Below are 13,968 nucleotides of genomic sequence, written 5' to 3'. Positions count from 1 at the left end.
AATCTGTAATTTTGAGAAGAGAAAAAAAAAGATAGATTAAAATTTATTTTGTAAAATGATATTAGAAAATATATATTGTCATTACTCAACAAAATGTCATTGTAAATTATAAGTTTTTTTTTTAATTATTATTTTTGCAATGGTAAAAGTACAAGCTGAAAGTAAATACATTGTTGTAAACGACGTCGTGTAATCTGAAATCCAGAAATTTGTTCCCTCCAAAATAAAAATTAGTCTCCCTCCAAATTCCAACTCCAAAGCAGCCAAGTCCCAACCCAATCACAGAGATTTCATCCCAGAAAATCTAAACTCGAAACTCCGACTCCATTGTTGCACCATCACCATGTCAAATCGCCAAGATGATCTCGACCTTCTTCTTTCTCTTCAAGACCGCGTTTTGGAAACTCCCCCTGCTTCTCCTTCTCGCCCCCATTCCCCTGGTACCGTTTTCCAACTTTTGTTATTATTTATTTATTTTTTCAATCTACTTGAACAATTGGTTATTCTCGTTTTCTTTTCATGGATACTGATGTGGGATTCTTTATTTATTTTTCAGAGTATACTTCAGATGAGGGATCCCCGAGCAGAAGCAGAAAAGGGCAGCCGGACATGTCCGTCTTTAGGGAAGCTGTTCTAGATTGTCTTGATTATGAACCCAACCCAGTACAAAAGGCTTCCAAATCGACCCAGACTAAGTATTCCAATGAACCCGGGGTTGAGAGGTTTTCGGGTTTACGAATTAGGTGCATTTCATGGTTTTTTCTTTCTTCTTGGCTACTCCAAATCAAGATAACACTACAGCCCTTTTTAATCATGCCTCTTTAATTGTTCAGGAATGAGTTGGTGACTCCTACCGAGCTTAGGAACCATTTCTCAGACATTCGTTTCGTTCGGTTATCAACTATAAAGTGTGTAATAGATATGTTTGCATTTTCAATACTGTCATTTATGCTCTTTAACTCCTTATCCAAAAATATATAGAAAAGGGAAGAAAATTTGGGTGTTTTGACTTGACAAATCGGGGTTTTTGTAGGAATTTGTTGATAGGGGATACTCTTTCTGGGTGTTGGGCAACAGTTGGAGTATTGGCTGAGAAGGGAAATCCAAGGACTAGCTCTACAGGGAAGAGCTACTGTATATGGAAAATTGGGTGTTTGGATGAAACTACTGTTTCATTATTCTTGTTTGGTGATGCTTACATAAAACTCAGTAAAGAGCAAGCTGGGACGGTGTTCGCTCTATTTAACTGTACTGTGCGCAAAGATTCTATGGTATAAGATTGTATGCTGATATGTATGTTTTTTTGTTTCTCTTATAAACGTTTCATAATGTCAGCATTTTCTGTGCTTGTTTATTATGCTTGCTGGGTCAGGGTTTCTCTTTGAGTCTGTACTCGCCTAAACAAGTGTTGAAGATTGGTACTTCAGTTGATTATGGAGTTTGTAACGGGAAGAGGAAAGATGGAGTTGCTTGTACATCGGTCATAAACAAGTAGGCTATCTTATTATTTTTAGCTAAAAGGAAATATGTATATGTTTAATATGTTCATTTCACGAAGTTCTGAACTTTTGTGATGTGACTGTTACAAGCAATATTCTCTTTTTGAGAATGGACATGCTTGTATAAATACTTCACTTAGGAGAAAAATGACATGTGGTAGGAATGTATAAAATGACATCCTAGATGATATATATATATATATCTATTTATATTTATACATATTTGGGTGCAACAAGTAGATTTTGTTAATGGCTTAAATATCGAATGTTTCTTTTCTGCAGACGTCGCGGGAAATATTGTAAATTTCATAAATCGGTAAGCATGACTCTGCAATGCCTCAATCGTTTGGTCAATTTGCTTTTGAAAAAAACTTGCTGACTGATACTCTTTATTCCACAATTTAACAGAAAGAATCACAGAAATATACCACCATGCGAAGTGAGCTGAAAGGAGGGTAAGTGATGAATGTACTGCCTAGTTGATTGCATAATCCCCTCTTCATATACTTTTTACATTTTCACAACTTGTCCATTGTTACTTGAGCTAAGCCTTCAATATTTTGTATACAGGAACATCAGAACAGCGTTTAGGGATCCACTCAGATCAGAAGGGGTTTACATGGTTGATCCACTGGCTGATAAAACAAATTTAAGGAAATCCAAGCAACCTATGAAACTATTGTCTGTTGAAGGACTCAAAAAGGCATTGAGGTTTGTCACGGGTAACCCATTGAAAAAAAAAGTACTTTTAGTGAAATGTTGGGTGTTTTTGGCATTTTGTTTGCTCATTGGTCTTAGTAAACAGTAATGCAGGTAAAGTGACAACAAATTCATACTCACAAGGAATAAGATTTCTTGCAGAGATCACAGGTCAGAATCCAAAACTTTCAAGTTCTTGCTGGAGTACCTTTTCTCCCGGGATAAGGTTTATGAGGCGTCTTTTTATTGCAGGGAAAGCAGGAAGCAATAACACAAAGAAGGAATCAACAATGCAAAACCAAGACAATAGCTTTCAGAAGAGGTAATTCAAGTTTTTTTTTGGCTGTCTGTATCACATTCATATATCCGTGCCAGCTTTTGATCCTTTTCACTGATGATGTAATCATTTCTCAGAAAATCATCTAGTTTGAACACAGATTCGTCTGAAGTTATCAGAAACCAACAACTAAATGCAAAAAGAAATAAAACTGGAAAGGAGCAAACTTCGACAGACAAAACCAAGCAGGGAACAGGAAAGATGATTGAATTAGATTTTGTTAGCTCAGATGAAGAAATATGAGCCTTAATGCCCTTGGTCCTATTGCCTTGCCAATAGTGAACTTTTTGACCATGTAATACTGCAAGGCTGTAAAAATTTGTATTTACAGTCCTGTCTGATATAACCTTGGGTGACACTTACACTTATTAGAAGATACAACTTAATGGAGCCAGTGTCTCTTCCCAAATTGGAACCAGCCAGGCATGTTGTTCACACTCCCCCTAAAAGGTACTGATTTTCCAAGATAAACCAATCTGAGGGATGGTAAGAGCTATCTGATTCAGTCACCAGTACAAACAAAAAATTGCGAAGGTTTATATTTGAAAGTCACTATACTAAATTATTCTTGTGAGTGAGGAAGTTATTTGCTGTAGTGTTGGACAAATAATGTTCTAGTTGGACTCAAACATTCAGGGCATACTATACTTGAAATTGGCATTGTTTGGTATGTGCATTGCTACTGTTTTACCTATAATAGTCATGCAAATTTTTATCTTTATACCTTAACAAAATTCTCATTTTTCTTATCTGATCTCAAACTTCCAATGAGCATTTGAGAAGGTTGAGTAGATGTATACTTGTCAGTTTAATTACTAATTAGGATTGGATCCCCCCCCCCCCCCAAAAAAAAGAAGCTTATGCAATAGAAGAAAAAACAAAATCAAGGACATAACAGAGGCTTGTAGTTGGTGATTAGTCACTCAATAATTGGGTGTATTTTACTCCAAATCTAAGTTGACTAACAAGGTTTGTAGGTACGAAATGGTGGTATTAGTCACCTAAACTATAGGCCAGGTGGTGGAGATTGGCTTTCTCCAAGGTATATTTTAACATGAGAAAATGTTGCACTTCTAAGCCCCAATTCAACATAAAATAATGAGTAAGTGGGTGAGGTGATGGTGGTGGTGGTGCATTTGGTTTTTCTGCCAAAGGAATTACTTATAGGCTCATTTATTTAATTAATTAAAACTTAACTGTAATTGAAATATAATTGAGATGAGATTGTGTTAGTAGTAGTATACCAAGGTTGGTTATCATCCATGGACTGATGATGCACATGGGAGTTGGTATAATAGACCTTATATGTTTTTTATTTGTATGTAATTGCAAACGAATCATAATGAAGGGTCATTTAGAAATTATCAGCGAAATTTACTTTGGAATCTTTCTTATGTGTTAAGACAGAAAATTTTGAAGCTACATTGATAGGGACTGCGGATCCATTGTTTTAGGCACCAAAACATGAGTAGATTTCTACTTTTCATTTGCCTATTACTAGGCCAGTAAGGGTAATGCACAAACACACAGTAAATTTTATATATATTTATGTACGTATTTTTCAAAGTGGACAAATTGTTAGGTCATTGCTTTCATGAAAGCAACACACAGAATAACCTACTGACAGATACAGTTTTAAGAAGGACGATACCAAGAAATATTAGTAATGAACTAACTAAACATAATCTCAATTCATTGTTGTGTTAGGAATTATAAAAGACTTTGATCAAATTTATAATGTTTAATAATACTCATAATTAGGAAGTTATTTGTAAAAGAAGTAATATCTAAACAAGTGAAGTTTATTCTACTTTATTTATATTTCATCAATTGTGGCTTCCACATGAGATGAGTTAATGTTTAAACTGTTGTAATGTTAAATGTTTTCAATGACTTGACTATGATGAGGTAGTTGGACATGGTGCTAACAACTCAACCACCAATGCCAATTTGCACTAAAAGATTGGTCTATTAACTCAACTCAACTCAAAACCACAGCCCAGGGCCACCAGACTAGCTAACGGTAACCATTAACCAAAGTTGTTCATTCATTTCATGCATATGATATGATATTTATTCTTTCTCTTTAATTGACACAAACACAAATTTCTTTTCCTTCAAAGCCAAGGCTCTTTCACTCTCTCTCTCTCTCTCTATCCCCACCTATGAATAATAACATGTACATATCATATCATCAGACATCAATGTTAAGTTTGGACCATATCTTTCCTTATTGAAGAAGGCATTCTCATATTTTAAAGCTAACTTCTTTTTTATTCAAACCACAATCTTTCTAGCCAAGAATAACAACCATATAATCTTGTAATTCAACCCTAATGAAAGTAATTTGCAAATTGAGTTGGGTACTAACTAAATTTGACTTTGGAAGAACAATTAAGAAATTGTAAACCCCTCCCAGAAGTTGTCATTTTTTTTTCTTTTGCATTTTAGCCAATATTATATTTGGTTGGTTTAATGAACACGATTTTTTATAACTCAGAACTGTATATTATATATTTCTTCTGGCTATCTCTTGGTATATCTTCAACTATCATAGAAAATTTACCCAGATTTAAGTGGTCCAAATACAGTATAACATTCTCCAATCAAGCTTTATCAGAATATATATATATATATATATTTTAAATTTTCTTTCTGATCATTAAAACATTATTCCTCTTTCCATTTGCAAGAAAACTTCAAACATGTACTTTTAACTAATCTCCCAATTGGGGTTGGGAATTTTTTTTTTCTTTCTTCTTCCTAAAATATATTTAATAAAATGTAAGAGATCCGGGACCCTAAAAATTAATGCCATTTTAAAACTCCAACAAGCAAGCCTTTATTGTCACATGTGTTTGTGTATTTTTTTTATTTTCTCATAGAAATATCCCCATAATTCTCTTGAAGTAACACTTGAGTATAATTGACACCAAGATATGTATATATATGTGCACACATAGTTTTCACTACAAAAGTATACACTCATGGGTGTTAAAAAATTTCTACCAATCCCATTTATTTAACATTTAAATTAAAATAACTTGCTAAATAAGTTAGTATAATATTTTGGTGTAAATTGTGTGCGGATATTAATACTCATTTAATATCTTGTGCAAAAAAATCACTTTTATAATGTATGTGATTTGTTTATTTTATTTAAAAAAAAACGTATTGAATTCTTATTTTTTTTAATAATTAAAAAATGAGATTACAGATGTCATTCTTATATTTGTGGACTGAATAAGTAAGGGAAATCTACAAAAATGCACTAAAAGTTAAAAAAAATATGAAAAATACGGTGCATTACAAAAATACTGAATTTTTAGATAAAAACACGGAATGGCAAAATTGTAAATACGGAGTGACAAAATCATAAATAAAAGTTGTAAAATACATTTTTTTGTGAACAACGTTGACAAACTAGTAAATATCTGTTACGTGTTTGTAAATAATATTTATAAAATCCGTTATAGAATTGTAGATTTTTTTTTTGTTTTTTTGTAGATAAAACTTACAAACAAATTTGTAATTAAATTTTTTATTTTTGTAAACAAATCTAGTTTTACAACTAAGAAAGATATTTTTGTAACTAATATTTACGAAAATATTTTATAGTTAAGAAATCATAAACAAAATATACATAAAAATATTATATTTTTCTATATTATTACAATATTGTACCAAAAAATTACATGAATCATCATATTTATGCTATACAACTTAAAAATACAAATTTAAGATATTCATTATTTATAAAACACTTTATTGAATGTAGTGGTGAAATACAATATTTTTTTAAAACAAGTTTTACATTTTTGTAACAACAATTTACAAAATTAATTTCACAACTAAAAAGTTTATTTTTGTAACTCACATTTACATAATTATTTATAAATTTATTTAACATGATTATTACAAAGATTTACGAAACTAATTTTTTAACTTTAAATATATTTTTGTAACAAAACTTGAACCTTGGATTATATTATGATTTTGGTTTAACATTGAGTATTGAGACTTGACTAGCTATGATTTAAAAAATATATATAATATTTTTTATAAAGAATAATAATATTGTGATTATCTTTAACTATATATTGTAACATATAGTTATTAATATTAATTTTAATTAACAACATATTGTAACTTGTATAAATATTTATTTTAATATTAATAAATACATTCTTTTTAAATAAAAATAAATTAATCTACGAAGATAGTAGCTATGATGTTATCACTTTTATTATTATATTATTTGTTAAGCTTGAATTTTCATTAAAAATGGACACAAAAAGACAAAAATAAAATTAAGAATATTATATATTTATATATACATATATACTAATATTCAAATATTAAAAATCAATAAAAACCCCATCAAGATGTGTTTATATTCAATTAATATATCTCGTATAAATAATTTAATTCTATCACAATATAAAAGAAAATAGAATAAAAGATTTATAGTTGATTGGAAAACGTACCACTATTTGCATATAAACCAACCGTATTTTAGTAATTATTTTGGATTACCGTATAAATCAAACTTATTTTTAAATTACCGTATTATTTGTAATTTTCCCAATAAGTAATCCGTGTGCTACAAACCAGTTGTAGCCTATAGGGATCTGAGCTGGATTTCCTTAAATGTAGTATCACTCGAATTACAATTCAAAATATCAATAATACTCGATCTAGCAAAACAAACTTTACTCACTTATTATTTAAACATGACTGAGGAGATTCAAACCTTTGATGACACCCCTACCACTACACAACTAATTCATACTTTGTACAAACAATACCATAAACATGATTTTAAAAAAAAAATCAAAGAATAAATGATAATATTGATGTAATCAATAACATGTCTAATGAAATCATGACATTATGTTTCAATTTTAAAATAAAACATGACAAAATTCTATATTACACAATCATATTGGCTGTTTGGTCATAAATTGCTATCACATTAATACCATTAAAATACAAATAATAAATTATCAATTAATTCAATATATTAATGAAAAAAAAACATTGCTAATAAAAGAAATTAGGAAAATTTAAAGAGAGGGAGTAACCGAATAAATAGGGGTGTGAATTTTGTGAATAGTGGGGTAAAATTTGTGATTGGGTTCTCACTTTTGAGAGATTTTGAGTTACAGTCAAACTGTTCATATATATCATATTTATATGATTGCAGCTGGCAAGAGCTGGCTCTCATAAGACTAAACCCCAATCCACTCCATTTCTTTCTGTCTGTCTTAGGTGTCTCTCTCTCTCTGTCTCTCTCTATCCAAGTTCTTAGGTTCTTCTTCTTCTTCTTCTTCTTCTCTTTGTCCCAATGTGCCTGGTTTTAAAGAACAAGCGGTTCAATCCAAATTAGGGTTTTATAGTCTCAGAAGTGAACAAATCCAAAAAGGAATAGAGGAAAAGAAAAAATGAGTGCTTCAAGGTTCATCAAGTGTGTCACGGTGGGTGACGGTGCCGTCGGCAAGACTTGCATGCTTATCTCCTACACCAGCAACACTTTCCCTACGGTAAAGATAAAAAAAAAGATTTTCTTTTTTCCTGTTTCTTTATTGGGTTTCTGTTTGTTTGCCGAGAAAAAGTGGAAGAGGGAGAGATAAACGAAAAAAAGAAATGTTGGGGTTTGCTTCTTTAAGTTTTTACCGAGATGGGTTTTTCTCATTTTGGATTGATTTATGAGGTTTGGTGCTTTGTGCTTGTGGATTTTTCTTTTTTTGTTTTTCATCTTCCTCCCAAGTTTGTTGCTTTCTTCTTTCAGTGTCTTTTTATGTTTTTCCATCATTTCATATTTTGCCTTGTTGCTAAATTTGGTGTGGATGAATGCATCAATGTGTTTGGATGGTCCTTTCTTAATTGTTGGGATTTTGCTCCTGTTCCTCTACCGAGTGTAGGACTCGAAAAGAATTTTCAATTTACTGAGTGAAGCATTTTTGTTTTAGACATAATAAGAGGAACACGATTTTCTATCAAATCAAAACCTTTAAAGCTATTTATGTCCTTTCCAAGGTGTGAAATGAATTCTCGTTCTCTTGCCTAACCCCTTCGTTTAATGTTGGGATTGTAAATATTATTTATGTTTTAGATAGAGCTATACTTTCTCAGTCATTACTGGCTTAATAGTTTGTATTAGACGGTTGGACAGAACATTTTTTTTGTTCTTTTTGTGAATTGTTTCGTGTTCAACTCTTCTTTGCCGTGCGGAAAATCCTAATTTGTTGTTTCTTCATTTGTCTCCTGATATGTTTTGAAACAGGATTATGTGCCAACCGTGTTTGATAATTTCAGCGCAAATGTGGTTGTGGATGGGAGCACTGTTAATTTGGGATTGTGGGACACTGCTGGTAAGCTTAGAACTGTTACTCCGTATTATATAGTGTTCCACTGTTCCATCATGTGGAATCTGATGATTTGGAATTATGAAACAGGGCAGGAAGATTATAACAGATTAAGACCTTTGAGCTACCGAGGTGCAGATGTTTTCCTGCTTGCTTTCTCTCTCATAAGCAAGGCCAGCTATGAAAATGTTGCCAAGAAAGTGAGACAAGCAATATCCATTTGGATTTTTTTGGTCTTGTAAGATAAGATTTTACGATATCTTAATTATATTTTCCCCTGTTTCATTTTGTAGTGGATTCCTGAATTGAGGCATTATGCACCTGGTGTACCGATAATTCTTGTTGGGACTAAGCTTGGTTAGATTCTCCACTCCTTTTATTTTTTCTCATCTTTATCAGTTGATATTTGTATGTGCTTTTTAATTGTTTCTACTGCAGTAGTTACCGTTTCTCAAAAGAGTTGTTTTCTTAGGATAGTTTTCTGCCTCGCTATGGTTGATTGTATCCACTAGTCCCTTACAATTGATTGATTCAAACTTAAAATAGCAGGTTAAAGGGCATCTCTTCTTGTAAACTGTTTTGCTCACTTTGTTTGGACATAATCAGGTTCAAGTTTGTATATAATATTAGCACACTCATTTGTATCCAAAAGCCAGGGTTTGTGTTCTTTTGCACCATAGGATTATTACCTTTTCGAGAAACTTACACCCTTGAAACTCTAGTAGTTGTAATAAGAATGATGCGGAGCTGAAGTCTGTAATTCTTGACCTGGGTGATACCAATATCAGTGTTGGGCCACGCCTGGTGTTAATTTCTCTTAGTTCATCTCTAAGTTAATTCACCCTGATACTGAATCCATATGAATTAGTACTTAAGTTAGTTTGTCACCTTTATACATTTTTTCTTCTATTTCACAAAACAATGTTGACAATTAGTTTTGATGGGAGACATTTTTGCTTGTTCTAGATCTTCGGGATGACAAGCAGTTCTTTGTTGATCACCCTGGAGCCGTGCCCATTACCACAGCTCAGGTAACATTCGGTGGATTCCCGGTTCATTACTTTGACCTCAGTCCTTTAATTTTCAATTATATTCAACTGTTTATAGTCAATGTTTCAGTTCACTTAGAAGGGAAAAAAAGTACCTGATTTTTTTTTTTCTTTTCCTGTTTTGTTTTTCTTTTGAAGGGGGAGGAACTGAGGAAGCTGATAGGTGCCCCGGTTTACATTGAGTGTAGTTCAAAAACACAGCAGGTACATTAAGAGGCCTACTCACTATTAAAATGGAAAATTGCTGTAGTTCGCTTTTGAAGGGCTTTGTGTAATTTATGCTTTTGAATGCAGAATGTAAAATCAGTATGAGCCCTATTCACTATTAAAATGGAAATTTTCCGTACGTCATTTTTGAAGGGCTTTATGTAATTTATGCTTTTGAATGCAGAATGTCAAAGCAGTATTCGATGCGGCCATCAAAGTGGTTCTCCAGCCACCTAAACAGAAGAAGAAGAAGAGAAAGACGCAGAAGGCCTGCTCCATATTGTGATTATGAAAAGAGACCATAAGTTGGGAGGATAGTGGTGACCAATTAACCCTCTAAATCAATTAGTCTTTCTTGGTCAGTATTGCGTCTCATATATTTTTCTCACCTGGTGAATGCAGCAATCTATGGTTCACAGTTTTCAACAGGCAGAACTAGGAAGCTCTCTTTAATGCAACCAAATGTTCACATCATCTGATTTGTATATTAATGAATCAAATTTGTGTTGGTTTACATTTCTTTTGGGGGTTATAGATATTCTTAATGTATCTATACCCTCTATGAAATACTGAACTTTTTTTCCTAGAGTAGGCAAACTTATAGTCATGTTCTGTAACCTCATTTTAGTCAACTTACAACTCTTAAGAATTCCTTTTCTTATATTTTGATTTTGGATTTCTCATGTTTGAACCAATTTTAACATAGCAATTATATAGCTTAATGGAAAGTGAATAGTGACTTTGGAAATGGGAAATAAACAACTGGTATAGAAAGTGAAGGAAAATGAAAGAGAATATAGAGACGGGTATCTACATTTTTTCTTGGTGGAAGGAATATTGCATTGAGGGGTTTTAGCTTTGTTGATGGAGCCATGGAATAGGTAAATCCGCGGTTCTTTTATGAACCCATCAACTTCATTATCGTTGAAGATTCTTTGGAAGCCAGCCCTTTTCAGCTAAGCTCGAATATATATATATATTGACTATTCTTAAGACGACATGGGGCAATATTACATATACCTCTGGCTATCAATAGGAGCAGTAAATTCCATGAGAATTGATATTGATGGATCTTTCTGGTTCATTCTTAGCCATGGAAAACCAAAGTGGCCAATATCCTGTAAATAAGAATCAGCGGACTTTGATTATGTAGGATGATTTGCCATGAAGACAAATATAAAATGATTTTCACTTGAGAGAAAAGCACTGCACGATAATAGTATGACAAATAAGAAAATCATTTTGATAATTCATTCAAACTTCTTTTTTTTTTGAGCTAAATATTGAAAAAGAAAGAAAGCACTATCGTTATTTTAAAGTCCATAGATATTTGTTTCAGCTAAAAAAGAAAAGAAATTTATGGAATCTATTCTGTTCCCACTTTCAGCAGTGCAAAAGAAAATAAATGGATCTTTGCTTTCGGCCTCTCGTTGGCAACACTTGTCTTATTAAATTCCTATATAAATACACCATTTTTGATGTCATTGTTATTCATAGAGTTGCCTCATCTCAATCTCAGTATCTCATACATTGATCATCTTCATAACATACTCAGCAGCTTTAGAAAACTAGTTCAATTCTGAAACTTGTTTTTGTTTTCTTTCAATGGCATCAAAAAGAATATTGAAAGAGCTCAAGGACTTGCAAAGAGATCCACCAACTTCATGCAGTGCAGGTAAACATAATAACATAACATAATTATAATTGTTATTATAATCATTTCTAAAATTAACTTTGATAACAAGTTATATTCGTAAAATCAATAAAGTTATTTTACTAATTTTTTCAGGTCCAGTGGCTGAGGACATGTTTCATTGGCAAGCGACAATAATTGGTCCAAACGACAGTCCGTACGCAGGGGGTGTATTTCTTGTAACCATTCATTTCCCTCCTGATTACCCCTTTAAACCCCCAAAGGTACTACTCAATCAAACCAAACCCAACTTCACTAATTTACATATACAAATATATATATATGTACATAATTATATTAATATTTTTTTTTATTATTATTTAAGGTTGCCTTTAGGACAAAGGTGTTTCATCCAAACATAAATAGCAATGGAAATATTTGCTTGGACATACTGAAGGAGCAATGGAGTCCAGCTCTCACCATATCCAAGGTAATCCAAAAAAGACTCATTTATAAAATAAGCATGTGAAATTAATGTTATTTTTTGCAATTTTGAATTTGATTAATCTCATGTGAGTATATTATTATGCAGGTTTTACTATCGATATGTTCTCTGCTAACGGACCCAAACCCAGATGACCCACTGGTGCCTGAGATAGCTCATATGTGCAAGACTGACAAATTCAAATATGAATCAACAGCTCGTAGCTGGACCCAAAAATATGCCATGGGCTAGTCACTAGTCACTAGGACTAGGACTAGGACTCCCTCTCTATATCTAATATAATAATTATTATCATTATCATATTTATTCAACTCTTTTTTCCTTGTCCATTTATTATTATTATTACTCAAAAAGTAATATATATTATATATGGATAGAGAAAGATAATGTTCTTATTATTAGGCTATGAATTTGTATTCTAAGCATTTCTTTCCTGAAAATAAATGGCTGTCAACTTTTGAACTTTTTGATTTTCAACCTTTAGTTATGTTTTCTTAATTGCCTTGTCTCTCTACTTTTATAATGCATTTATGGTGAAGTGGATTAAAAAGAAAAGAGAAAGATCTGGGTTTGAATTTTAAAAAGAATTATGGTGATAAAAAAAATATTTCATCTGCCCAAAATTAAGGGATATTGGCATGATTATCCCGTTAATGTTTGTAAAGAGTGATTCTTGATTTTTTCCAACAATGAAGTTTCTAAATTTAATTAGTGATTAACTTTAATTTACAAAATTTTGGCAATCACAATTTTTTTTGGGAGAATATATGCTAATTGATGGAAAATTTAAGAACCATAATGAAATGAATTTAAGAGACAAAATTATATATATACAAAAACTATAAATTTAACAAAACGAAATTAATTGCGACAATTTGGGACTTAATAAGAAGAAAAAACCGAGAAATAAATTTTAAAAATAACCATGCTAAAAATTCCAAAATTAAAATAATTTATTTTTAGCTGTCAGCTGTGTCCTTCTAAAACTATGTGTTTTTTTTATATGGTTTAAATCTCTATTTAAAAAAAAATACTCACCTAATCGTCATAATACATTATCAATTTTTTTCCTTCCATCAATACCAATATTTTTTTACAAATGATTAATTGTATTTTCATTCTCAAATTTGTAAGTTGAATTATTCCCTTGCCCATATTTATATATTAAGTTCTTTTGTAATACATCCTTTTGATTTTGAATGTAACTTTGTAGTAAAATAATATATTCCTTAACCGTATAGGCTTTATTATTGCAAATGCTCAACTTTATACTTGATAATACAGAAAGATTATTTTTTTTAAATCACAAGTCAATGTTTATGTAGCGACTCAAAACTCAATGAGTTTATTACCTTAATTAGCATGCTAGGAGTACATGTGTGACATCAACGTGAATTATATTATTATATAATTGAATACGTATGATTATGAGTATTAAATGTGTTTAAAGATTCATTTTTATTAACAAATGATTTGTTTGTAATTTTGAGACAGTATAATTGTAATTATTATGTGTTATGTACATTAATATCACATTATTATGTGGATATATGTGATTTTTGGCATGAGTGAATTTTTTCAAGCAGTTTTAGCAGAAAAGTCATAATGGGGATAATACCTGACTATTAGTAAAATTAAATTAATTGGTGGAATAATTATGTTTAGTGGATA

At 31.5% G+C, this 13,968-nt stretch overlaps 3 protein-coding genes across 4 annotated transcripts; all 3 read left to right on the top strand.

The window, feature by feature from the left end:
- The first annotated feature begins 221 nt into the window (after positions 1-221).
- Positions 222-3,225, top strand: LOC133788344 (uncharacterized). Its single transcript, XM_062225803.1, has 11 exons — positions 222-440; positions 557-743; positions 834-908; positions 1,034-1,271; positions 1,373-1,491; positions 1,782-1,815; positions 1,908-1,954; positions 2,070-2,210; positions 2,305-2,369; positions 2,451-2,520; positions 2,613-3,225. Exons 1-11 carry the CDS (start codon positions 344-346, stop codon positions 2,776-2,778), a joined length of 1,239 nt encoding a protein of 412 aa, XP_062081787.1. The 5' UTR covers positions 222-343; the 3' UTR covers positions 2,779-3,225.
- A 4,494-nt stretch (positions 3,226-7,719) lies between these two features.
- On the top strand, positions 7,720-10,822 carry LOC133788352 (rac-like GTP-binding protein 5). 2 transcript variants are annotated; one of them, XM_062225822.1, is made up of 8 exons: positions 7,720-8,078; positions 8,822-8,909; positions 8,994-9,103; positions 9,197-9,260; positions 9,870-9,934; positions 10,091-10,156; positions 10,344-10,479; positions 10,562-10,822. In XM_062225822.1, exons 1-7 carry the CDS (start codon positions 7,980-7,982, stop codon positions 10,443-10,445), a joined length of 594 nt encoding a protein of 197 aa, XP_062081806.1. In that variant the 5' UTR covers positions 7,720-7,979; the 3' UTR covers positions 10,446-10,479; positions 10,562-10,822. The 2 variants fall into 2 exon arrangements, with proteins under 2 accessions (XP_062081806.1, XP_062081799.1); XM_062225815.1 differs by having other exon boundaries at positions 10,344-10,822.
- An 820-nt stretch (positions 10,823-11,642) lies between these two features.
- Positions 11,643-12,759, top strand: LOC133788367 (ubiquitin-conjugating enzyme E2 10-like). The gene is made up of 4 exons (XM_062225833.1): positions 11,643-11,834; positions 11,949-12,076; positions 12,178-12,282; positions 12,385-12,759. The coding sequence occupies exons 1-4, from the start codon at positions 11,765-11,767 to the stop codon at positions 12,526-12,528; spliced, it is 447 nt and encodes a 148-aa protein (XP_062081817.1). The 5' UTR covers positions 11,643-11,764; the 3' UTR covers positions 12,529-12,759.
- Positions 12,760-13,968: the final 1,209 nt, after the last annotated feature.

This window comes from Humulus lupulus, chromosome 1, assembly GCF_963169125.1.
Source record: "Humulus lupulus chromosome 1, drHumLupu1.1, whole genome shotgun sequence".
In the NCBI taxonomy this organism is placed as follows: Eukaryota; Viridiplantae; Streptophyta; class Magnoliopsida; order Rosales; family Cannabaceae; genus Humulus; species Humulus lupulus.
The sequence above is the reverse complement of the archived record's forward strand: the minus strand, read 5'-3'. Positions and strand labels throughout refer to the sequence as shown.

Excerpts from the sequence above, each read along its gene's own strand:
- LOC133788344 (XM_062225803.1), top strand. The coding sequence starts at position 344 with ATGTCAAATCGCCAAGATGATCTCGACCTTCTTCTTTCTCTTCAAGAC. Across the intron at positions 1,272-1,372 it reads CTGTGCGCAAAGATTCTATG|GGTTTCTCTTTGAGTCTGTA; the intron begins GTATAAGATTGT and ends TTGCTGGGTCAG. Across the intron at positions 1,492-1,781 it reads TGTACATCGGTCATAAACAA|ACGTCGCGGGAAATATTGTA; the intron begins GTAGGCTATCTT and ends TCTTTTCTGCAG.
- LOC133788352 (XM_062225822.1), top strand. The coding sequence starts at position 7,980 with ATGAGTGCTTCAAGGTTCATCAAGTGTGTCACGGTGGGTGACGGTGCC. Across the intron at positions 9,261-9,869 it reads TCTTGTTGGGACTAAGCTTG|ATCTTCGGGATGACAAGCAG; the intron begins GTTAGATTCTCC and ends TGCTTGTTCTAG. Across the intron at positions 10,157-10,343 it reads GTAGTTCAAAAACACAGCAG|AATGTCAAAGCAGTATTCGA; the intron begins GTACATTAAGAG and ends TTTTGAATGCAG.
- LOC133788367 (XM_062225833.1), top strand. The coding sequence starts at position 11,765 with ATGGCATCAAAAAGAATATTGAAAGAGCTCAAGGACTTGCAAAGAGAT. Across the intron at positions 11,835-11,948 it reads ACCAACTTCATGCAGTGCAG|GTCCAGTGGCTGAGGACATG; the intron begins GTAAACATAATA and ends TAATTTTTTCAG. Across the intron at positions 12,077-12,177 it reads ACCCCTTTAAACCCCCAAAG|GTTGCCTTTAGGACAAAGGT; the intron begins GTACTACTCAAT and ends TTATTATTTAAG.